The 27,500-nt window shown below is 35.9% G+C and overlaps 1 protein-coding gene across 1 annotated transcript in view; it reads left to right on the forward strand.

The window, feature by feature from the left end:
* Nucleotides 1-27,002, forward strand: part of LOC128639046 (NXPE family member 4-like) — a 130,142-nt gene extending 103,140 nt beyond the window's left edge. Inside the window, exon 6 of the mRNA XM_053691186.1 lies at nt 26,448-27,002. Coding sequence (XP_053547161.1) covers nt 26,448-26,986 — 539 coding nt within the window. The 3' untranslated portion in view covers nt 26,987-27,002. The remainder of the gene's footprint in view (nt 1-26,447) is intronic.
* The last annotated feature ends 498 nt before the right edge of the window (nt 27,003-27,500 follow it).

Here is a 27,500-nt window from a genome sequence, read left to right on the forward strand (position 1 = left end):
TATATAAATATGTACAGTATATGTATGTATATATATATATATATATATATATGTATATAAATATGTACAGTATATGTATGTATATATATATACATATATATATATATATATGTATATAAATATGTACAGTATATGTATGTATATATAGATGTATATAAATATGTACAGTATATGTATGTATATATAGATGTATATAAATATGTATATATACAAATGTGAAATGGAGGGCACTCGTGGGTCTTGATTGTATTAAAGTGATATTTTTATTAACAATGTTGCATCACAAAAGTCGACGTTTCGGCTCCACAGTGAGCCTTTTTCAAGGCAGTCTATAAGTATAATACTTACAAATCAGTCAGATGTACAAAATTTATATACACACTAACATGAGTAGGAATATATATATATATATAAAAAACTTCAATTATCATCCCTAACTATTATCTCCTTATTTATACAAAACAATTTGTTAACATTTCCAGCTTACCACCACATTATATATATGTGCATTGACAAACAGTACTACTTCACATATAGTGTCCTTTATAATGTGTATCAAACAAGATTAATTGATATACTAAGAGATTTATGCTCATTAAATGTAAATGTAACTATCTCTACTGAATTCTACACCTAATCTTATGCTGTTAGTATATTGTCTTTTGCTACATTTAGAAACCTTGTATTGGCAAACATATATAACACCTTACTCTCTGTAACAATCGCTACCTTAAAGAACACCCTGTTAGCACTCATTTATAGTTATTCACTCTCTGTTGCAATATTGTTTCTCATTGTTATAACCAGATTTGTTGCACATTTCTTTGTATAGGACTAAAGATTTCATGCTATATTCAAAATGTTTCCCTTATTATGATCACATCAAATGACATCCCTTATAAACACTTCGGCTTTTCAAGCCACTATTCCCAAACAGTGTATAACCTTCCACGCTAAAACCACAGTTGAAATACCCACGGTTTGAGAAACTAGATGATGGTAATTACGTCATTGGCTAGGGGCGTGACTTCCTATTGAATGTATGATTTATCAGGTACGATGTATAGATGTGCATGACCGGATATTCACAGATCACCCAGTCCTAAACAGGGAGAAAAAAATGTATTAGATTATTATATAAAAGTAATATATACCATCGTTGGTGTTTTATTAATAAGAAACCCGTAACAAGTGTTAAGTGATATGGAAAAACATTTCAAATAAATGATTATAACAGATTCAACATTATGTCATCATGTTTTCTTAGATAATAACCCTACCATTTTATTATACCGTCGATATATTGACGATTAGTTAATCATATGGGGCGGCAGTGAGCCTGAGCTTGTGAAATGGCATAAAAAAACTAAATGAGAATTTAACCAATGTCAAGTTTAAAATGGAATTTGATCAAAATGAGATAAAGTACCTTGATCTCTGTATCTATAAAACCCTGATAGATAATAATTGTAAGTTACAAACAAAGTTACACTCCAAGGCCACCGACAGAAATACTCTTCTTAAGTTTCAAAGTTTTCATCCTCCACAATTAAAATTTGGTATCCTGAAATCACAGCTATTAAGGGTCATAACAAATAACTCAGATGAGAAAGATAAACTGTTGCAATATAAACTCATGAAAGAAAGGTTTAGTCAAAGAGGTTATAAGGATTCTGATATCACTAGAGTGTGGAATGAGATTGCTCAGAGAAAGCTTATTTCCAAAGTCAGGGAAAAAAACCCCAGAAGATCAGGTGATCAATTTAATCACCACATACACCCCTGCCAGTCCAATAGTTAAGAAAACTTTGGCAAAAAAATGGTTTATATTGTCTGAAGACCCATCCGTACCATTTTCTGGAGTTAAACCTCCTCGTATGGTGTATAAGAAAGGCAGTAGCCTTAAAACACTATTGGTTAAACATGATATTTCATGTGAGTTTTAAATGCGGCAGTGTTGTCACCTGCAACAACATGATAGTTGGTGACTCATTTACTCATCCCTTTAGATCAAAAAAATTTAACATCTGGCACAGACTGTCCTGTAACTCAGACTACATGGTATAAATCATCATTAGACCTTGTGGAAAATATTACATAGGCAAGACCTGTACATCTTTCAGGGACCGCCTCACCAACCTCAAAAGTAGCATCAGAGCTGCTTATAGAGATGCATAAGTGATCAACCTGTGGCCCGCAATTTTTTAGAGACTAAACACACCATAGCCATGCTTAGAACTATGGTTATAAATAGGATACCCCTTTAAAAAAGGGGGGTAACAGGGACGAGGAGCTCTTGAGAAGAGAAGCCCAGTGGATACACAGATTAGGCACAATGCATCCAAAGGGACTGAACACACATTTAGATTTGTCTCTATTTTATTAATATGACTTTTGACAAACCATTTGATGGATTCCTAATTGGGTGTTAGAATTTAAATTTCAACTTTATCGGTCCCTAGGTACCACAATATTTGTGTGCATTTTTTTTTTTGCTTTTTTGCATAATGATCTAAGTAATATTGTAACAAGCCATCTTGAGATAACGTTGATGTTAGGGCATACATTCAATATAAGGCAGGCGATATAAATGCTACAACATTGATGACATAATGCTGAATCTGTTATAATCATTTATTTGAAATGTTTTTCCATATCACTTATTAATAAAACACCAAAGACGGTATATATTACTTTTATTTAATAACTAAAACATTTTTTTCTCCCTGTTTAGGACCGGGTGATCTCTGTATATCTCCGGTCATGCACATCTATACATCGTACCTGATAAATCATACACTTAATAGGAAGTCAAGCCCCTAGCCACTGACGTAATACGTGTCATCTAGTTTCTCAAACCGCGGGTATTTTAACTGTGGTTTTAGCATGGAAGGTTATACACTTTTTGGGAATGGTGGCTTGAAACGCCAAAGTGTTTATAAGGTATGTCATTTGATGTAATTTCAGCGTTAAAACAGCAACGCAGCCATCGACTCTTGTCGGTATAGCTGTACCGCAACCCTTTTAGCCTGTAACACAATTGTCATGGGATTCCCATAGCGCTGCCATTACGAGTTTTGCGGTGAGAATAAAAAACTTGCGTTACACCCTATAAGAGCCGTATAAAAACTCATAACTAAACTGTTACAAAGTACACTAACACCCATAAACTACATGTTAACCCCTAAACTGAGGCCCTCCCACATCGCAAACTCTATATTAAACTTATTAACCCCTAATCTGCCGCTCCCGACATCGCCGCCAATAATAAAATTTATTAACCCCTATTCCGCCACTGCCCGACATCCCCCACACTATAATAAATTTATTAACCCCTATTCCCCCACGCACCCCAACATTTCCCACACTATAATAAATCTATTAACCCCTATTCCACCGCTCCCCGACATCGCCACAACTAAATAAAGTTATTAACCCCTAAACCTCTGGCCTCCCACATCACTAAATAAACCTATTAACCCCTAAACCGCCAGCCCCCGACATCGCAACAACCTAAATTAATCTATATTAACCCCTAAACCTAACCCTAAACCTAACCTTAACCCTAACCCTAACATCCCCAAACTTTAACATAATTAAAATAGAGCTAAATTAAAGTTACAATTATTAACTAAATAATACCTATTTAAAACTAAATACATACTTACCTGCGAAATAAAACCTAAGCTAGCTACAATATAACTAATAGTTATATTGTAGGCTAGCTAGCTTAGGTTTTATTTTTATTTCACAAGTAAGTTTGCATTTATTTTAACTAGGTAGACTAGTTAGTAAATAGTTATTAGCTATTTACTAACTACCTAGTTAAAATAAATACAAACTTACCTGTGAAATAAAACCTAAGATGCCTTACACTAAAACCTAACATTACAAAAATAAAAAACACTAAAATTACAAAAAATAAAAAAACCTACAATTACAAAAAGTAACAAACAAAATTATCCAAAACAATAAAAATTATTCCTATTCTAATACCCTGTTTAAAAAAAAACCCTAAATAAATCAGCTCTTTTGCAACAAAAGAAAAACAAACACCCCCTAACAGTATACAAACCCCACCCCCCAAATCCGCAAAATAAAAATAAAGTAAAACCTAATCTACCCATTGCCCTGGAAAGGGCAATTGTATGGGCATTGCTGCTGCCCATTAAAAAAATTAAAGGGCAATTCAAAAAAAAAAAAAAAAAAAAATAACACCTCAAAAGAAAAAAAACACATTACACAAAATAACAAACAAATTATCCAAAGTAATAACAATTATACCTATTCTAATACCCATTTTTTTAAAAACCACCCCAAAATAAAAAAAAATCTAATCTATAATAAACTACCAATAGCCCTTAAGAGGGCCCTTTGTAGGGCATTGCCCTAAAGAAATCAGCTCTTTTTCAAAACAAAAATACAAAGACCCACTAACATTACAACCCCCCACCCCCCAAACCCACAAAATAAAAAAAACTATCTAAAAAAAACCTAATCTACCCATTGCCCTGAAAAGGGCATTTGTATGGACATTGCCATTAAAATGGCATTTAGCTCTTTTTCTTTCCCTTAAAAGGGCATTTAGCTCTTTTAAGAAATGCCCAAACCCTTATTTAAAAAAAAACACCCCAAAAAACCTTAAAAAAACCTAACACTAACCCCTATTTAGGTACTCACAGCTGCTGAAGTCCCACTTGAAGGATCTTCATCCTGGCAGCTCCATCTTCATCCAGGCGGCTCCATCTTCATCCATTGCGGGACCGGCGTCTTCTTCATCCCTGCGGAGGAGGAGCGGTTGATGTGTGGAGGCGAAGGTCCAGGTGAAGGTCCAAGGTGGAGGTCCAGGCAAAGGTCAAAGGAGGAGGTCCAGGCGGAGGTCCTTCAATCCGATGTGGAGGTCTTCTTCATGCGATCGTCCACCGCACACTGAGGATTGAAATACAAGGTACCCCTTATATAATGGGGGTACCATTGCATTGCTTTTGGCTAAACATTTTGAATCAGCTAATAGGAATTAGGGCTGCTAAATGATCGCATGAAGAGGACCTCCACGTCAGATCAATGGACCTCCACCTGGACCTCTGCCTTAGACCTCCACCTGCACCTCCGCCTTGGACCTTCGCCTCGACCTCCACCTTGGACCTCCACCTGGCCCTCTGCCTTGGACCTTTGTCTGGACCTCTGCCTCCGCACATCGACCACTCCACCTCTGCAGGGATGAAGAAGATGCTGGTCCCACAATGGATGAAGATGGAACCGGCTGGATGAAGATTGAGCCACCGGGATGAAGATCCTTCAATCGGGACTTCAGCCACTGTGAGTACCTTACCAGGGGTTAGTGTTAGGTTTTTTTAAGTTTTTTTATGGTGTTTTTTTTATAAGGGTTTGGGCATTTCTTAAAAGAGCTAAATGCCCTTTTAAGGGCAAGAAAAAGAGCCAAATGCCCTTTTAAGGGCAATGCCCATACAAATGCCCTTTTCAGGGCATTGGGTAGATTAGGTTTTTTTAGAAAGTTTTTTTTATTTTGGGGGGTGGGGGTTTGTAATGTTAGTGGGTCTTTGTATTTTTGTTTTGAAAAAAAAGCTGATTTTTTTAGGGCAATGCCCTACAAAAGGCCCTTTTAAGGGCTATTGGTAGATTATTATAGATTTTGTTTCTTTTATTTTGGGTTGAGTTTTTTTAAAATTAGTTTTAGAATAGGAATAATTGTTATTATTTTTGGATAAAAACTTGTTTTTTTATTGTTTGTGATTTTAGTGGGTTTTTTTTTTATTTTTTTGTAATTTTAAGTTTTAGTGTAAGGTAGCTTAGGTTTTATATCACAGGTAAGTTTGTATTAATTTTTTTTTTAAAGGCTTTATTCAACACTTTAACATACTGATATTTAACAATATAGTGAAAATAGATAAACAGCACAAAACATAATGAGTCAAGTTTGACTCAAATGTCCACTAGGTATTTTTCCTCATGTTTAAAATATTAAAGTACATAATAGTCCACAAAAAGACCCCATAAGGTTCTATGAAATCCATCGCCGTCATCTAATAAATTTTCCTTAACAATGCATATTAATTAAAAATACAAAGTGTATATAAAGCCTAACGAAAAATATCACCTATGGGTAATTGTAATCATAGAAAAATTTAACTAATATATAATATATAACATCTTCAGCAACATATAATTTTGATTAATCTTCTTCATATTCTCTCTAGGATCGTTTGAGTTTCATACCAAAGGTATGATCCTATACCTTTACTTGCAAAAACAAAAAAATTGCCACAAATTACACAAAAAATACATGTAAAGGTTAAACTAATATGATATAATATAACATCTTCAGCAACATAATATTTTTAATTATTCTTCTTCATATTACCTATTTTCTCTAGGCTCATTTCAATCTAGTACCGCAGATATGCTCCTATACTTTTATTTGTAAAATATTTCTTATATTATAATATAAATCCATCCGATCCATCAATTGATAATGTAGTTTTTGCAATTGCCATTCCATTATTGTCAGGGCTCTTTTATGTTTCCATAGTCTTAGTATTATCTGTTTCGCACTATTCAAAAGTATTTACAATGCTCTATCGTGTTCTGTTGATAATTTTAATATAGGTTTATACAATAAAATTGTTGTAGGTTCTAAAGGCAGTTGTATCGATAGTAATCTATTTATCTCTGTTGTTATTGAAGACCAATAATTAAATATTATTGGGCATGACCACCATATGTGTAACAACGTACCTCTCTCTCCGCATTCTCTCCAACATTGTCCCGAAGAATTAGGAAATATCGCTTTGACCCTATTAGGGGTTAAGTACCACCTCATCAGTAATTTATAATTTGTCTCTTGTATACTAGATGATATTAAAGTTTTTGCATGACGTTGAAAAATTATATTCCATTCTTTCCTTGTAGGTGGTATTACAAGTTCTCGCTTTAGTATACAATGGTAACTCTGAAGTTGTGGCTGTGGTTATTATTTTATATATAAGTCATAATGTACCTTTTATTGATTGATTTCCTGAACAAATTACTTCAAAAGGGGACCTTTGTCTAATTAAGTCTTGTTTCTTTGGATGTGTAGTTAAAAATGATTTGAGCTGAAGATATCTAAACCAAGGGTTAAATATCTTCACCCCATTATTAATTAATTCTAATTTTGACTTAAGTATATTTCCACTCATAAGAATATAAAATGTAAAGAATCATCCAAAGTTTGTATATTGATTTCTCCTATATATTCGCTAAATGATAGAGAATCATCTAGTATAATAGGTGTAAGTGGGGATGGAATTGTTGTGAATGGGTTTTTAAGTTTAAGAATGATATTCCATGTTCGTAGTAATTCTTTTAAAATAGGGTATCCTTGCATTATTTTAGGCCATGTTTTTATTGGTAACCAACATTTACCTTCTAATTGTTTAATTTGTATTAAATTATGCTCTAATTGCACCCATTCTTTCTGTTCTATATTCTTACACCAATCGATAATTCTTTGTAGTATTGATGCCCTCCTTTATTTCAATAGACAAGGTACCCCAACCCCCCCTTAGCCTTAGGAAGATACAGGGTTACTTTAGATACTCTTGGAGTAGTTCCATGCCATATATATTTATTTAATAGAGATTGAAATTTAGTAATATAAGAAATTGGTAAAGGGATTGGTAGTGTCTGAAATAAATATAACAATCTCGGCAAAATAGTCATTTTTAGGGCTTGGATTCTACCCAACCAAGAAAGGTATCTATTTTTCCACCTATTTATCTCGATTTGAGTTTCTTTAAACAATTTATCTTAGTTTAGTTTAAATAGTTCATTTTGATTATTTGCTATTGTAATCCCCAAATATTTTATAGTAATTGAAGTTATTTTTAAATTAGTGTTCTGTGTAATTAACTGTAGATTAGCTTTATCTAATCCGCAACTCAAAAGTTCTGATTTCGAATGGTTTATAGAAAAGTTGGAGTATTTGCCATAATCTTTAAGTGTATTTAAAACTGCAGGGATAGATTGAGCTGGTTCAGAGAGTGTGAATAAAACATCATCTGCATACAATGAAATTTTAAAACTAATATCACCTACATTAACAAAATGGATTTTCTCATTTTGCCTCACTTTGGATGCCATAACTTCAATTGCTATTGCAAATAATATATGTGATAATGGACACCCTTGTCATGTCCCATTACTTATATTAAATGGTACTGATAAAGAGTTGTTAAATTTGACGGTTGCATAGGGAGCGTTATATAAAGAAAAAATTTGTTCAACAAATTGTTTACTAAAGCCAAATTGATATAAAGTAAGGTGCAAAAATTGTCAATTAAGCCGATCAAAGGCTTTTTCAGCATCCATCACTAAAATAACAGACGGGATACCTTCATTCTTTATGAATTCTAAAATCTATATAACTCTATTAGTATTGTCTCGTGCTTCTCTCCCTAAAACAAAACCCACTTGATTAAGATGAATAAGATAGGGTAATAAATTATTTATTCTAGTAGTCAAGATTTCCCCATATATTTTTATATCCAAGTTTAACGGAGAAATAGGTCTGTAGTCACTAGGGCCTAGATTTGGAGTTTGGCGGTAACCGTGAAAACCAGCGTTAGAGGCTCCTAATGCTGGTTTTAGGCTACCTCCGGTATTTGGAGTCACTCAAAAAAGGGTCTAACGCTCACTTTTCAGCCGCGACTTTTCCATACCGCAGATCCCCTTACGTAAATTGCGTATCCTATCTTTTCAATGGGATTTTTCTAACTCCGGTATTTAGAGTCGTGTCTGAAATGAGCAGAAAAAAGTCAGTAGTTAAGAGCTTTCTGGGCTAACGCCGGTTCATAAAGCTCTTAACTACTGTACTCTAAAGTACACTAACACCCATAAACTACCTATGTACCCCTAAAACGAGGTCCCCCCACATCGCCGCAACTCGATTAAATTTTTTTAACCCCTAATCTGCCGACCGCCACCTACGTTATCCTTATGTACCCCTAATCTGCTGCCCCTAACACCGCCGACCCCTATATTATATTTATTAACCCCTAATCTGCCCCCCACAACGTCGCCACCAGCTACCTACACTTATTAACCCCTAATCTGCCGTCCGCACGCCGCCGCCAGCTACATTATCCCTATGTACCCCTAATCTGCTGCCCTAACATCGCCGATCCCTATATTATATTTATTAACCCCTATCCTGCCCTCCCTAACATCACCGACACCTAACTTCAATTATTAACCCCTAATCTGCCGACCGAATCTCGCCGCTATTCTAATAAATATATTAACCCCTAAAGCTAAGTCTAACCCTAACACTAACACCCCCCTAAGTTAAATATAATTTTAATCTAACGAAATTAATTAACTCTTATTAAATAAATTATTCCTATTTAAAGCTAAATACTTACCTGTAAAATAAATCCTAATATAGCTACAACATAAATTATAATTATATTATAGCTATTTTAGGATTAATATTTATTTTACAGGTAACTTTGTATTTATTTTAACCAGGTACAATAGCTATTAAATAGTTAAGAACTATTTAATAGCTAAAATAGTTAAAATAATTACAAATTTACCTGTAAAATAAATCCTAACCTAAGTTACAATTAAACCTAACACTACACTATCAATAAATTAATTAAATAAAATACCTACAATTACCTACAATTAAACCTAACACTACACTATCAATAAATAAATTAAATACAATACCTACAATAGGTGGTATTACAAGTTCTCATGACCACGCTTTAGTATACAATGGTAACTCTGAAGTTGTGGCTGTGGTTATTATTTTATATATAAGTCATAATGTACCTTTTATTGATTGATTTCCTGAACAAATTACTTCAAAAGGGGACCTTTGTCTAATTAAGTCTTGTTTCTTTGGATGTGTAGTTAAAAATGATTTGAGCTGAAGATATCTAAACCAAGGGTTAAATATCTTCACCCCATTATTAATTAATTCTAATTTTGACTTAAGTATATTTCCATTCATAAGAATATAAAATGTAAAGAATCATCCAAAGTTTGTATATTGATTTCTCCTATATATTCGCTAAATGATAGAGAATCATCTAGTATAATAGGTGTAAGTGGGGATGGAATTGTTGTGAATGGGTTTTTAAGTTTAAGAATGATATTCCATGTTCGTAGTAATTCTTTTAAAATAGGGTTTCCTTGCATTATTTTAGGCCATGTTTTTATTGGTAACCAACATTTACCTTCTAATTGTTTAATTTGTATTAAATTATGCTCTAATTGCACCCATTCTTTCTGTTCTATATTCTTATACCAATCGATAATTCTTTGTAGTATTGATGCCCTCCTTTATTTCAATAGACAAGGTACCCCCAACCCCCCCCCCCCTTAGCCTTAGGAAGATACAGGGTTACTTTAGATACTCTTGGAGTAGTTCCATGCCATATATATTTATTTAATAGAGATTGAAATTTAGTAATATAAGAAATTGGTAAAGGGATTGGTAGTGTCTGAAATAAATATAACAATCTCGGCAAAATAGTCATTTTTACGGCTTGGATTCTACCCAACCAAGAAAGGTATCTATTTTTCCACCTATTTATCTCGATTTGAGTTTCTTTAAACAATTTATCTTAGTTTAGTTTAACTAGTTCATTTTGATTATTTGCTATCGTAATCCCCAAATATTTTATAGTAATTGAAGTTATTTTTAAATTAGTGTTCTGTGTAATTAACTGTAGATTAGCTTTATCTAATCCGCAACTCAAAAGTTCTGATTTCGAATGGTTTATAGAAAAGTTGGAGTATTTGCCATAATCTTTAAGTGTATTTAAAACTGCAGGGATAGATTGAGCTGGTTCAGAGAGTGTGAATAAAACATCATCTGCATACAATGAAATTTTAAAACTAATATCACCTACATTAACAAAATGGATTTTCTCATTTTGCCTCACTTTGGATGCCATAACTTCAATTGCTATTGCAAATAATATATGTGATAATGGACACCCTTGTCATGTCCCATTACTTATATTAAATGGTACTGATAAAGAGTTGTTAAATTTGACGGTTGCATAGGGAGCGTTATATAAAGAAAAAATTTGTTCAACAAATTGTTTACTAAAGCCAAATTGATATAAAGTAAGGCGCAAAAATTGTCAATTAAGCCGATCAAAGGCTTTTTCAGCATCTATCGCTAAAATAACAGACGGGATACCTTCATTCTTTATGAATTCTAAAATCTATATAACTCTATTAGTATTGTCCCGTGCTTCTCTCGCTAAAACAAAACCCACTTGATTAAGATGAATAAGATAGGGTAATAAATTATTTATTCTAGTAGTCAAGATTTCCCCATATATTTTTATATCCAAGTTTAACGGAGAAATAGGTCTGTAGTCACTAGGGCCTAGATTTGGAGTTTGGCGGTAACCGTGAAAACCAGCGTTAGAGGCTCCTAATGCTGGTTTTAGGCTACCTCCGGTATTTGGAGTCACTCAAAAAAGGGTCTAACGCTCACTTTTCAGCCGCGACTTTTCCATACCGCAGATCCCCTTACGTAAATTGCGTATCCTATCTTTTCAATGGGATTTTTCTAACTCCGGTATTTAGAGTCGTGTCTGAAGTGAGCGTTAGAAATCTAACGGCAAAACTCCAGCCGCAGAAAAAAGTCAGTAGTTAAGAGCTTTCTGGGCTAACGCCGGTTAATAAAGCTCTTAACTACTGTACTCTAAAGTACACTAACACCCATAAACTACCTATGTACCCCTAAACCGAGGTCCCCCCACATCGCCGCAACTCGATTAAATTTTTTTAACCCCTAATCTGCCGACCGCCACCTACGTTATCCTTATGTACCCCTAATCTGCTGCCCCTAACACCGCCGACCCCTATATTATATTTATTAACCCCTAATCTGCCCCCCACAACGTCGCCACCAGCTACCTACACTTATTAACCCCTAATCTGCTGTCCGCACGCCGCCGCCAGCTACATTATCCCTATGTACCCCTAATCTGCTGCCCTAACATCGCCGATCCCTATATTATATTTATTAACCCCTAACCTGCCCTCACTAACATCGCCGACACCTAACTTCAATTATTAACCCCTAATCTGCCGACCGAATCTCGCCGCTATTCTAATAAATGTATTAACCCCTAAAGCTAAGTTTAACCCTAACACTAACACCCCCCTAAGTTAAATATAATTTTAATCTAACGAAATTAATTAACTCTTATTAAATAAATTATTCCTATTTAAAGCTAAATACTTAGCTGTAAAATAAATCCTAATATAGCTACAACATAAATTCTAATTAAATTATAGCTATTTTAGGATTAATATTTATTTTACAGGTAACTTTGCATTTATTTTAACCAGGTACAATAGCTATTAAATAGTTAAGAACTATTTAATAGCTAAAATAGTTAAAATAATTACAAATTTACCTGTAAAATAAATCCTAACCTAAGTTACAATGAAACCTAACACTACACTATCAATAAATTAATTAAATAAAATACCTACAATTACCTACAATTAAACCTAACACTACACTATCAATAAATAAATTAAATACAATACCTACAAATAACTACAATGAAATAAACTAACTAAAGTACAAAAAATAAAAAAGAACTAAGTTACAAAAAATAAAAAAATATTTACAAACATAAGAAAAATATTACAACAATTTTAAACTAATTACACCTACTCTAAGCCCCCTAATAAAATAACAAAGCCCCCCAAAATAAAAAAATGCCCTACCCTATTCTAAATTACTAAAGTTCAAAGCTCTTTTACCTTACCAGCCCTGAACAGGGCCCTTTGCGGGGCATGCCCCAAGAAGTTCAGCTCTTTTGCCTGTAAAAAAAAACATACAATACCCACCCCCAACATTACAACCCACCACCCACATACCCCTAATCTAACCCAAACCCCCCTTAAATAAACCTAACACTAAGCCCCTGAAGATCATCCTACCTTGTCTTCACCATACCAGGTTCACCGATCCGTCCTGGCTCCAAAATCTTCATCCAACCCAAGCGGGGGCTGGCGATCCATCTTCCGGCGGCTGAAGAGGTCCAGAAGAGGCTTCAAAGTCTTCATCCTATCCGGGAAGAAGAGTAGATCCGGACCGGCAACCATCATCTTCCAAGCGGCATCTTCTATCTTCATCCGATGAGGACCGGCTCCATCCTGAAGACCTCCACCGCGGACCCATCTTCATCCGGCAACGTCCAACTGAAGAATGACGGTTCCTTTAAGGGAAGTCATCCAAGATGGCGTCCCTCGAATTCCGATTGGCTGATAGGATTCTATCATTCAATCAGAATCAAGTTCAATCCGATTGGCTGATCCAATCAGCCAATCAGATTGAGCTCGCATTCTATTGGCTGTTCCGATCAGCCAATAGAATGCGAGCTCAATCTGATTGGCTGATTGGATCAGCCAATCTGATTGAACTTGATTCTGATTGGCTGATTCCATCAGCCAATCAGAATATTCCTACCTTAATTCCGATTGGCTGATAGAATCCTATCAGCCAATCGGAATTCGAGGAACGCCATCTTGGATGACGTCCCTTAAAGGAACCGTCATTCTTCAGTTGGACGTTGCCGGATGAAGATGGGTCCGCGGTGGAGGTCTTCAGGATGGAGGCGGTCCTCATCGGATGAAGATAGAAGATGCCGCTTGGAAGATGATGGTTGCCGGTCCGGATCTACTCTTCTTCCCGGATAGGATGAAGACTTTGGAGCCTCTTCTGGACCTCTTCAGCCGCGGGAAGATGGATCGCCAGCCCCCGCTTGGGTTGGATGAAGATTTTAGAGCCAGGACGGATCGGTGAACCTGGTATGGTGAAGACAAGGTAGGATGATCTTCAGGGGCTTAGTGTTAGGTTTATTTAAGGGGGGTTTGGGTTAGATTAGGGGTATGCGGGTGGTGGGTTGTAATGTTGGGGGGGGTATTGTATGTTTTTTTTTTTACAGGCAAAAGAGCTGAACTTCTTGGGGCATGCCCCGCAAAGGGCCCTGTTCAGGGCTGGCAAGGTAAAAGAGCTTTGAACTTTAGTAATTTAGAATAGGGTAGGGCATTTTTTATTTTGGGGGGCTTTGTTATTTTATTAGGGGGCTTAGAGTAGGTGTAATTAGTTTAAAATTGTTGTAAGATTTTCCTTATGTTTGTAAATATTTTTTTATTTTTTGTAACTTAGTTCTTTTTTATTTTTTGCACTTTAGTTAGTTTATTTCATTGTAGTTATTTGTAGGTATTGTATTTAATTAATGTATTGATAGTGTAGTGTTAGGTTTAATTGTAGGTAATTGTAGATATTTTATTTAATTAATTTAATGATAGTGTAGTGTTATGTTTAATTGTAACTTAGGTTAGGATTTATTTTACAGGTAATTTTGTTATTATTTTAACTAGGTAACTATTAAATAGTTCTTAACTATTTAATAGCTATTGTACCTGGTTAAAATAATTACAAAGTTACCTGTAAAATAAATATTAATCCTAAAATAGCTATAATATAATTATAATTTATAGTGTAGCTATATTAGGATTTATTTTACAGGTAAGTATTTAGCTTAAAATAGGAATAATTTATTTAATAAGAGATAATTAATTTCGTTAGATGTAAATTATATTTAATTTAGGGGGGTGTTAGTGTTAGGGTTAGACTTAGCTTTAGGGGTTAATACATTTATTAGAATAGCGGTGAGCTCCAGTCGGCAGATTAGGGGTTAATTATTGAAGTTAGGTGTCGGCGATGTTAGGGAGGGCAGATTAGGGGTTAATACTATTTATTATAGGGTTAGTGAGGCAGATTAGGGGTTAATAACTTTATTATAGTAGCGCTCAGGTCCGGTCGGCAGATTAGGGGTTAATAAGTGTAGGCAGGTGGAGGCGACGTTGTGGGGGGAAGATTAGGGGTTAATAAATATAATATAGGGGTCAGCGATGTTAGGGCAGCAGATTAGGGGTACATAGGGATAATGTAAGTAGCGGCGGTTTACGGAGCAGCAGATTAGGGGTTAATAATAATATGCAGGGGTCAGCGATAGCGGGGGCGGCAGATTAGGGGTTAATAAGTGTAAGGTTAGGGGTGTTTAGACTCGGGGTACATGTTAGAGTGTTAGGTGCAGACGTAGGAAGTGTTTCCGCATAGCAAACAATGGGGCTGCGTTAGGAGCTGAACGCGTTTTTTTTGCAGGTGTTAGGTTTTTTTTCAGCTCAAACAGCCCCATTGTTTCCTATGGGGGAATCGTGCACGAGCACGTTTTTGAGGCTGGCCGCGTCCGTAAGCAACTCTGGTATCGAGAGTTGAAGCTGCGTTAAATATGCTCTACGCTCCTTTTTTGGAGCCTAACGCAGCCTTTATGTGGACTCTCAATACCAGAGTTATTTTTATGGTGCGGCCAGAAAAAAGCCAGCGTTAGCTACGCGGGTCCTTACCGACAAAACTCCAAATCTAGCCGTCTGGGACTCCATTGACTTCCCCGGTTTTGGTATGATAGCTATTCTAGCTTCTAACATACTTGATGGAAAAGGGTTTCCTAAAACTATTTGTTGAAAAACAGTTAATAAATGGGGAATAAGTATATTCTGAAAAATGTTATAATATTTTGCAGTTAAACCGTATGGGCCAGGGCTTTTCCCCACTTTTAATTTTTTGATAGTATCTATTAATTCTTTAGTTGTTATTGGTTGATCTAAGATATTTTTCATATCTATTGTAAGATACGGTAGGTCTGCCTTTTGAATGTATTCCTTACTTTCATTTACAAAGTCTTCTATAGAAAATTTGTCTTCCAAAGTGTACAGTTCTGAATAATAATTACTCAAAGTTTGTCCTATCTCCTTAATGTTTTTAACAGTCTTCCTTTCTTTAGTTTTTACTTCATGCACATAAAATTTAAGGTTCTTCTTTTAAGGGCCCTTGCTAATAGTTTTCCAGATTTATTACCTTCAGTAAAAAATTTCCTTTTTAAATAGAAAGCTGATTTGCAAGCTTGTTGATTTAACTGACTTTGTAATGACTGTCTGATGTCTGTCAATTGTTTTAATATATTTTCATCCTTAGGATAAAGTTTATGTAGGTGATCTAATCTCGATAGATCCAAAGTTAGTGAGTTATATGTTTACCTTTTTTGTTTTTTCAAGTAAGCATTAAGTTTTATAAGATCCCCCCTAATATAACATTCATGTGTCTCCCAAAATGTTGATGGAGTCACTTCCGGTGATTTGTTTAAGCTAAAAAATTCTTGGAGTTACATACAGAGTTTCTGTATGATGACTGGATCAGACAACAAAAAATCATCTAATCTCCACAAAAAGGGGATATTTGGTTTAGTGGGCCAATCCAAAGAAATTATCATTGCTGAGTGATCTGACCATGAGGTATGACTAATGTAGGCTTTATTAATAAACTGCAACCACTTTTGATCCAGAAATATATAGTCAAGGCGTGAATATGTTTTGTTTGGATATGAGAAAAAAATAATAGTCTCTTTTATTAGGGTTAAGGTATCTCCATGTATCATATATATGTTTGTTAGCAAAAAGAGACCAAATAGTTTTTTTTTTTTTTGTTTTTTTTAATAATTTTTATTGAGGTTAAAGTCACAATACAGCACCACTGTGATATATCACAATATGCATGAATACAGAAGAAAAAAAGAAAAAAACACAATATGCACATTATTAAACACATAAAGTCATTTCTGTTTCATCACAGAATAATCCAACCAAATAAGAAATAAGCTTAACCTCACTTTTTCAATTTTAGAACAACATAAAATATAAAAGTACTGACATATGAAAGTGGACAAATGTACAGTCTAAATTATTGAGAACTATGCAAATATTATTATCCATCATCAAACTGAATATTCTATACGTCAGCATACAAAATATCTAGAGAACATATTAGTTTGAACGCGGTATGTTTCAAGGGAAACCGCACAGGAATGCGCTAGCATTATCACATACATAGAATATAGGAGCACTGACATATAGAAATGGACAAATGTACAATCTATATTGTTGAGAAGTATGTAAATATTATTATCCATCATCAAATTGGACACTCTATATGCTAGTATACAGAAAAGGAAGGAGGGGGGGGGAGGAAGGGGGGGGACAAAGAGAATTAACATACTCACATGTGCCAGAGTATAACACATGCGGGGGGGGGGGGGGTAGGAAACCAACATTATAACAAGAAAAACCAAAAATGAGCAGGCTTTCGTAATGTCCATCAACCAGAGGATTACTATATGCTTATTACATTGTGTATACGGGCGGCAGTCAGAGAACACATTACCTCTAAATAAATTTGGAGATTATCTCTAAGCTGGAGTAATATATTTAAATATAGGGCATATTAGTTCAAGACAAAAGTGTGACTGAAAATATTCCCTTGAATGTTTATATCGGTTATAAGCAAATTTTATACATTACCCCAAAACAGACTATATCAAGTATTGCTATTAGTCAATATCAAGTTAGTTATCTGAGAATGCTCTGACCTTAGAAATATATAAACAGGGGAGCACCTATCAAGCACTCAGGACCATGTCAACCCTGGAAACAAAGCTGACCAGAATACCTGGAACTATGTTGCCAAACGTTTATTATGGATACAAAAAAAAAATATATATATATATATATATAAATGTGCTGGTACCTAAGGTACTATAGAGTTCTAACTGTTGTAGAGACGAGGTATGAACTAAACACCCCTATTAACTAAAAGCACCTCTAAATCAAAAATACCCTCAAAGTGGCACAATCAACTAGCAAACTATAAAAATAACAAGGCCAAGTTTATAATTATAGAAAGAAGGTGTTACCATACACATTGCCCTAATTTATGGGTAAGAGAAGCTTAATAGAAGCTAAGAAGCAGGTTTGGAACACAAAAATAGTATCTGTACTTCTATTAGGGGCACAGAGAGACAAAAATCAAATATACTCACAAAAATGGGCAATGTAACTAAATCATCATTACAAATAGCAGCCTAGTGTTGAGTGGATTACAGACCTTAATCAACTATGGTTATTACAACTCAGGAGGTATAAGTAACAAGGAGCCCAGCAATTATGAAAGCAGCTATAGAATCTCAGGACTGTAGATCTGTATAGAAATGTGTCCGGCAAGTGTCATGCAGGTTTAATATAAATACACATGAAATGCTTTGGAAGCAGGCTAAGACTCCCCTCTAGTGGTGAAATTAAGCAACAACAACTACTGTCGATGGGCAACAGTGAAACAGTAACTAAAAGCCACAATTCATAAGATAGGTCTGTGCCGCTTTGTAAATATTTAAACACATAGGCATCCAAGACATTTATCTCTCTGATACCCCCAAGACATAAAGTAACAGATAGTCTAGGTATAGCAGGATGGTCCAAATGCAGACTAAAATATGGCAGAATTACAAAAAGCACATGTAAATAACAGCCTAATGTGAGGGAGAGCGTTCTATATGAATAAGTTACCATCCCCACATATAAAACATATCCACAGTGAGTATAAAGATCTCCATGAGTGGTGCCCCATCATTCAAAGGATCGTTTCTTAAGCGAACAAGACAGGTATTTTCATATGCATTGCAGATACATAAGTGCACATGTAAGGTTCCACACATATGGGGAGAATATATATGATAGGTAGCAGGCACAATTACAACTATTTGCTTAACGCAGCACAGCATTTTCAAACATTCAAACAAAGGAATATAATGAAATAGGGAGCGCAAAGGAATAGAAAAAACAAGGAAATAACTAGCATTTTATCTTGCCTAAAACACAGATTTATCTTTGTAATTAGCCTTATTGCAGGCATTTCACAGTCCAAAAGCAACCAAACAAGTCCTTCTAACGATCCCCACAGTAATCACTTAAGAGATGTTGAACTCAGGGATCTGCCGTACAGAACATCTAGCCAATGTCCCTAAGGTTTGTTACTTCTGGATCCGGTAATGAACCCTGACCGCTCTCTTCAATTGCAACAGCAGGTAGGTAAACATCTCCTAGGTTCTCCTTAACAAAATGCTAATGTCACTGAAAAATAATAGCAACTCACTATATCGTACACCCAGAGCCGGTCTAATGATGCCCTGTAATAACGTTAAAAGGTACTCCACAGGATACGTGCTCCTCTACGGTCCGAATAGTGAATCCCATATGCAGGGCTGCACAACTTCAGATCTCCTTAGCCCACTCCGTGTCGGGGGACCTGTAAAGGGCTCAGTTCAGTGAGGGATCCTGAGCACAAGAAGTAAATGTTCCACATACCGTCGCATATGAGCGACCTGCTGCGATGTTGCCCAGGATATCCAAGATAGTAAAGAGCTCTCTGCCTTTCCCCCCTCCAACTTTGGTCACAGTGATGAGTGGTCGGCTAGTAGTTGACAAGCTGTGGTAGGCATTCCTTGTAGATTTAGATTTAAATGGAGCCCGGTTCTGCTTCTTAACATCCTCTCTATGTGCAGTCCCAAATCCCTTGCAGGAGTGGCTGAGGGCAGGCACCTCATCAGCTTCGGATAACACAGGCCTCTGGGGGTCCAGGCTGTTAACTTGAATCAATCGCGGCACCTCTCCTACCACAGATTTAACCCCGAAGCTCTCAGTGCAGCCCACTAGTGCAGCTCTCCACTTCAGATCGGCCAGTCGCTTCGATTTGTCAGACGGTACTCTCGCAGCTACCAAATCTGCGCTTCAGGGAGTTGGTGAAGTTTGAAGAGGCTTCCCCGTTTGGTTTAGCATGGGAACATGGGATAGGCATGTAAAAGGTTTGGTGGGCAATTTTAATGGAGGCTGCGTTTCTCCCTTTGCTTTGATGCATATGTCTTTTAGGGAGGCAAATTCCTCTTTAAATGTTGCACATAGCTCTTTAAAGTGGGCATCCAGCATGGTTTTCATTTCTCTGAGAATCAGTTCAGTATCCAGCGCCATTGTAAATGATGCTTGATCGAATGTAATATGTCCCTTGTCACATAGGATGTCAAAAAGAAAGTTCTACTGTATCCTATTATAGGATATCGTAACCCCGGAGTTCAGGGGGGGTTATAGTACGGCAGCCCCAGACCTACAGTCCATAACTCATTCAGGATCTGTTGCTATATCACAGATTGCTGCGTAGTTACACAGAAAGAAAATGGCTTCCAGACCTGATATCAAGCTTGTCCCGTAGCTGCCTCAGAGAACATAGGCATAGACTCCATCAAACCATCAGCTCCTAGAGGAAATCTGCTCATCTTGATATATATCTAATGCAAGGCAATAAATATTCTAAATTTGGTTATATTTAGTTAGTGAACTTAGAATCCAGTCCAGAGAGCTTCACAAAGATGCGACCAGCCGCAGTGAGTGTAGGCTCCGCCCCCCCGAGACCAAATAGTTTTAATTATTTTTTGTGGGACTGTAGATTTTGAAGTAGATGAGTCTAACTTTGAGTCAAAAGGGAAATTTAAATATCCTCCTAAAATTAACATTCCTTGAGTAAAGTCTAATACTCTTTTAAATATATTTTTGAAAAAATCAATATTAGTTTGATTAGGTGCATATATATTTATAATTGTTACTAAACTCCGATACATTAAAATATCTACCCTCTTTATATTTATCTACTTTATGTAACAGGAATGGTATCCCTTTCCTAAGTATAATACTAACCCCTCTCTGTCTAGAATTGTACGAGCTATGATAACAGGTATCAAGGTTAGTTTCAAAATACTTTGGTCTAAAGCGTGTCTCTTGAAGCATCAAAATGTCTGCCTCTTTAAGATTAAAATCTAGAAATGCTCGTTTCCTTTTTTGTGGTGTATTAAAACCCTTTACATTCTGTGAAATTAAAGTTAATTGTTGTTTATTAATATGAGCCATGTTCTAGATGATAATTAGATTTCTGTATTATATATTGCTGACGATGTCTAAACCTTTGAAAGAATAAATACATAACTTGTATCGATGTAAATCGGCTTTAATCGTATATAATATTATTCTACATAATTCTAGACATCCAGGTAATTAATATGTGATATAATTTATACCCAAAATTAAAATAATAAAAAATAAAAAAAAAACACTATGAATGACTTCCAAAAGAAGCCAAAACTGCATCTCTCTATGAGAGTGAAGTTAAGGAAGGACCTTGGAGACCACCTTCTTTGTTTGTTATATAAATGATATCAATATAAAGTAAGTGCTTATAGTGACTTTCATAATCCACATAAGATCATTTTCAAATTTCTAATATGCATATGTATTTATTTAATGTATATCCAGCATATTAAAAATAATCATATCTACTTTTTAGCGAACAGAGCACTAGAAAGTAAAGCAAAAACTATACTTCTCCTTAAGCTTCTACTAAACTAAATAGAAAGTTATTGATCTCTTAAAGAATCTTCTCTTTCCATATTTATTGGGGTTCCCATTTCTCTGATATTTGGAATCTCCAGTGGTATATCGGGGTTAGAAATAATTCCCTTTTTCTTAATGGGAATCGTTTTCCATTTATCTTGCAATTTTCCCCTAGTGTTTCCAATGCCAGTTCTGTCTTTAACCTGGTTGATCTATTCCTAGGGTTTTGCAGAAGTTCCGTATCTCTGTTAATTTAGAACAAGTGATTCTTTTATCTTCATGTATTATCACTGAGATGTAAAGCGGAAATCCCCATCGGTAATTTTTTTTTTTTATCTTAACAAAGTAGTAAGGGGTGCAAATTCTTTTCTTTTCTGAAGTGTTCTTGGCGATAGATCCACATAGAATTGTAGTTCTAGACCTCTGAATTTAATTGGTTGGTTCTTCCTTGAAGCTGTCATTATTTCCTCTTTCTTCAGGAAACTTTTAAATTTTATTATTTATATCTCTTGGTGGTGCAGTATCTGGTAGTCTTGACCTCAAAGCTCTGTGTGCTCTCTCTCATTTAATATTTGTTAATGCAGGGTCTCCTAACATAAAAACAAAAAGAGCTGTAAGATAGGTTGGAAATTCTTTTGGTGTCACCGACTCAGGGACCCCTTTGATCCTTATATTTTCCCTCCTACTCCTATTCTCTAAGTCTTCCACTTAATCCTGTAAAGTAGAGATTAGATCCGCTTGTTGTTCCGTAGTTGTTTGTATATTAGTTAGTTCTTCTTTTATAGCTGAGTCATTATCTTCCAATGCTTCTATTCTGAAGCCCAAGGTATGAAAATCTTGACGAAGATCTGCTATTTCTTCTCTAATACAGGATCTAAGTAGTTTTTTAAGTAAGTTTGTATTCATTTTAACTAGGTAGTTAGTAAATAGTTAATAACTATTTACTAACTAGTCTACCTAGTTAAAATAAATACAGACTTACCTGTGAAATAATAATAAAACCTAAGGCCTAGATTTTGAGTTTGGCGGTAGCCGTCAAAACCAGCGTTAGAGGCTCTTAACGCTGGTTTTTACCGCCGGCTGGTATTTGGAGTCAGTCAGGAAAGGGTCTAACGCTCACTTTGCAGCCGCGACTTTTCCATACTGCAGATCCCCCTATGCCATTTGCGTATCCTATCTTTTCAATGGGATCTTTCTAACTCCGGTATTTAGAGTCGTGGCTGAAGTGAGCATTAGAAATCTAACGCCAAAACTCCAGCCGCAGAAAAAAGTCAGTAGTTAAGAGCTATCTGGGCTAACGCCGGTTTATAAAGCTCTTAACTACTGTGCTCTAAAGTACACTAACACCCATAAACTACCTATGTACCCCTAAACCGAGCCCCCCCCCCCCCCCCCACATCGCCACCAATTTTTTTAACCCCTAATCTGCCGCTCCGTACACCGCCGCAACCTACGTTATCCCTATGTACCCCTAATCTGCTGCCCCTAGTACCGCCGACACCTACATAATATTTATTAACCCCTAATCTGCCGCCCCCGCTATCACTGACACCTGCATATTTTTTTTAACCCCTAATCTGCCGCTCTGTACACTGCCGCAACCTACATTATACCTATGTACCCCTAATCTGCTGCTCCTAACACAGCCGACCCCTATATTATATTTATTAACCCCTAATCTGCCGCCCCCAACGTCGCCTCCACCTACCTACAATAATTAACCCCTAATCTGCTGACCGGACCACACCGCTACTATAATAAATGTATTAACCCCTAAAGCTAAGTCTAACCCTAACACTTTGTTGTTTTATTAGGGGGCTTAGAGTAGGTGTAATTAGTTTAAAATTGTTGTAATATTTTTCTAATGTTTGTAAATATTTTTTTATTTTTTGTAACTTAGTTCTTTTTTATTTTTTGTACTTTAGTTAGTTTATTTAATTGTATTTATTTGTAGGTATTGTATTTAATTAATTTATTTATAGTGTAGTGTTAGGTTTAATTGTAGGTAATTGTAGGTATTTTATTTAATTAATTTATTGATAGTGTAGTGTTAGGTTTAATTGTAGATAATTGTAGGTATTGTATTTAATTAATTTATTGATAGGGTAGTGTTAGGTTTAATTATAACTTAGGTTAGGATTTATTTTACAGGTAATTTTGTAATTATTTTAACTATTTTAGCTATTAAATAGTTATTAACTATTTAATAGCTATTGTACCTGGTTAAAATAATTACAAAGTTGCCTGTAAAATAAATATAAATCCTAAAATAGCTACAATATAATTATAATTTATATTGTAGCTATATTAGGGTTTATTTTACAGGTAATTTTGTAATTATTTTAACTAGGTAGCTATTAAATAGTAAATAACTATTTAATAGCTATTGTACCTAGTTAAAATAAATACAAAGTTGCCTGTAAAATAAATATAAATTCTAAAATAGCTACAATATAATTATAATTTATATTGTAGCTATGTTAGGGTTTATTTTACAGGTAAGTATTTAGCTTTAAATAGGAATAATTTATTTAATAAGAGATAATTTATTTCGTTAGATTTAAATTATATTTAACTTAGGGGGGTGTTAGTGTTAGGGTTAGACTTAGCTTTAGGGGTTAATAACTTTATTATAGTAGCGGTGAGTTCCGGTCGGCAGATTAGGGGTTAATTATTGTAGGTAGGTGGAGGCGACGTTGGGGGCGGCAGATTAGGGGTTAATAAATATAATATAGGGGTCGGCGGTGTTAGGGGCAGCAGATTAGGGGTTCATAGGGATAACATAGGTTGCGGCGGTGTACGGAGTGGCAGATTAGGGGTTAATAATAATATGCAGGGGTCAGCGATAGCGGGGCAGCAGATTAGGGGTTAATTAATATAATATAGGGGTCGGCGGTGTTAGGGGCAGCAGATTAGGGGTTCATAGGGATAACATAGGTTGCGGCGGTGTACGGAGCGGCAGATTAGGGGTTAATAATAATATGCAGGGGTCAGCGATAGCGGGGGCGGCAGATTAGGGGTTAATAAATATAATATAGGGGTCGGCGGTGTTTTAGGGGCAGCAGATTAGGGGTTCATAGGGATAACATAGGTTGCGGCGGTGAACGGAGCGGCAGATTAGGGGTTAATAATAATATGCAGGGGTCAGCGATAGCGGGAGCGGCAAATTAGGGGTTAATAAGTGTAAGGTTAGGGGTGTTTAGACTCGGGGTACATGTTAGGGTGTTAGTAGCAGACATAGGAAGTGTTTCCCCATAGGAAACAATAGGGCTGCGTTAGGAGCTGAACGCTGCTTTTTTGCAGGTATTAGGTTTTTTTTCAGCTCAAACAGCCCCATTGTTTTCTAGGGGGAATCGTGCACGAGCACTTTTTTGAAGCTGGCCGCGTCCGTAAGCAACACTGGTATTTAGAGTTGCAGTGGCGGTAAATATGCTCTACGCTCCCTTTTTTGGAGCCTAACACAGCCATTCTGTGAACTCTAAATACCAGCGGTATTTAAAAGGTGCGGGGGAAAAAAAAGCATGCGTAGCTAACGCACCCCTTTGGCCGCAGAACTCTAAATCTAGCCGTAAGCTAGCTACAATGTAACTATTAGTATATAATAATTGTAACTTTAATTTAGCTGTATTTTAATTATGTAAAAGTTAGGGGGTGTTAGGTTTAGGGTTAGTGTTAGGTTTAGGGGATAATATACTTTAATTTAGGGGGGTGGTTTAGGGGTTAATAGGTTTATTTAGTGGTAGTGATGTAGGAGGCCAAAGGTTTAAGGGTTAAAAACTTTATTTAGTGACGGCGATGTTGGGGAGCAGCAGAATAGGGGTTAATAGATGTATTATAGTGTGAGAGATGTTGGGGTGCAGGGGAAAAGGGGTTAATAACTTTAGTAAAGTGGTGGCGATATCGGGGGCAGCAGATTAGGGGTTAATAGATTTATGTAGGTGTCGACAATGTCTTGGGCAGCAGATTAGGGGTGTTTAGGTGTGGGGTTTATGTTATGGTGTTAGGTTTAAACGTAACTTTCCCCATAATCAACAGGGCTGCGTTACGGAGCTTTTCATTCCCGCGATCGCAGGTGTTAGGTTTTTTTCTGACACTCTCTCCCCATTGATGTCTATGGGGAAAGCATGCATGAGCACGTTAAAACAGTGCTTGTATTTTGTGTGGTATGGAGCTCAATGCAACCACATCGCACGCACAAGCCGGCTGTTTCAAAACTCATAATGGCAGCGCTATGGAGGGTGAAATGACGTAACTTTTGTTGCGTTCGTTAACTACCCTCTATCGCGCATAACTCATAATCTAGCTGTATATTTGTATTACCAAAGATTTGAACAGCACAGCTGTTGATCTTCAGGAAATATTAGGAACTTCGAATAAATGTAATATATAAGATAATTTAAAGTTATAGGATTTTTTTCAGTCACCAATATTGTTAGTAAGAATTATTTGAAGAACCAAGATGACTTAAATAGGCTAAATACTTACCTTGCTTTTATAGTCCTTGTTTCTTCATTTGAAAACACAGAAGTCACAGCTAACCGTGCATTCTCCTATCAGGAGTGGCTGCACACATCATTTAAAGAGCTTGCATTTTGAAGGAAGTGGGAAGCACTGGAGGCAGCAGAATCTTTGGAGTTTGAAAAGAAGAAGAGAAGTCATTAAAAATGCAAAAGCCTGTTGTATTTGTATATAAAAAACTGTAATATCCAGTCTAACTTAGTTTTGGCAGTGAATAAAAATATAAGAATAACTACAAATGTTTCACCGGTGAAGTTGTTTCAGTATGTCCGTTGAGTACTGTAGAATACTGTAATATCCTCTTTGGTAACCAAGGGGTTAAACACTTTTACCTACAACACTTAATTTTGCTTTACTTCAAAAAACTGATTTTGTCTTTTACTCCACGACTTCAATGCTTGAATTAGCATTTTCATTGTTTAAGTAATTTTATAGAAAGGAAATTATAATAGATCTAAATTCTAGTTGAAACATAATATTCTTCACGTTACTTATACTATGATATAATGAACACTTTCCAACTTTTTCCCGTTTTCTTTTATTAACTGCAGGTTTAAAACCATTTGACCTCCATGGAAGTAACTGGGCAAAGACTCTTCTTTCAGTGGACACTGAACACAACATTAAAATAGAGTGGAGGAAACACGCCAACCCTTTTATAACACTGGTTTTTCATACTTTCAAAGAGGAATTCACAATCCCACATCAAATTGATCAGATTGGGGGTGATAGTTATACAGTGATTGCATTTACAATTGGAGCGCACTTCCGATCTTACCCTATTGAACCTTTCATCCGCAGAGTGATCAATATTCGACGGGCCATTGAAAAACTGCTCCTGCGAAGCCCTGACACCAAAGTCATCATTAAAACTGAGAATAGCAGTGGAGTAACTAAGAAAGTAGAGGAAATGTTCAGTGATTTCCATGGATACATTCATTATTTGATAATCAATGACATTTTCAAAGACCTCAAAGTTTCATTTGTGGATGCTTGGGACATGACGAATGCGTTTGCCAGTAATAATATGCATCCTCCAGTGGAGGTCATATCAAATGAAATTGACTTGTTTTTAAACTATGTATGTTAAATTAATCTGAAAACTATATATATATTTTTTGTTTTAATTTTTATTAAGAGGTAATACAATACAAAAATAATATAAATATGTCACAAAACAAAGATCCCAATCTAACACAACATATGGGGGCCGAATTATAAAGTTCTGAATGTAGCTTGATGCCCCTGTTTCCGCACGATCCTCCAGGCTCACCGGAAACAGCAGTTATGAAGCAGTGATCTAAAGACCGCTGCTCCATAACTGGTCCGCTGCCTTTGAGGCTGTGGTCTGCAATCCGCCCAATCCTATACAATCAGGCTGATTGACACCTCCTGCTAGCGGCCGATTTGCTGCAAATCTGCACAGGACAGCATTCTGATGAACTGCTTGTGCAATGTTAAATGTCGACTGCGTATGCTGCCGGCATTCAGCGGTCTGTCGGACATGATACGCTACAGTGTATCATGTCGCACAGACATTGATAAACCAGCCCCATGGTATCTGTAGCAATAAGCAAAAGTGTTGTTGAAAATGAAAAATTTAC

This window comes from Bombina bombina, chromosome 8 (assembly GCF_027579735.1).
Source record: "Bombina bombina isolate aBomBom1 chromosome 8, aBomBom1.pri, whole genome shotgun sequence".
In the NCBI taxonomy this organism is placed as follows: Eukaryota; Metazoa; Chordata; class Amphibia; order Anura; family Bombinatoridae; genus Bombina; species Bombina bombina.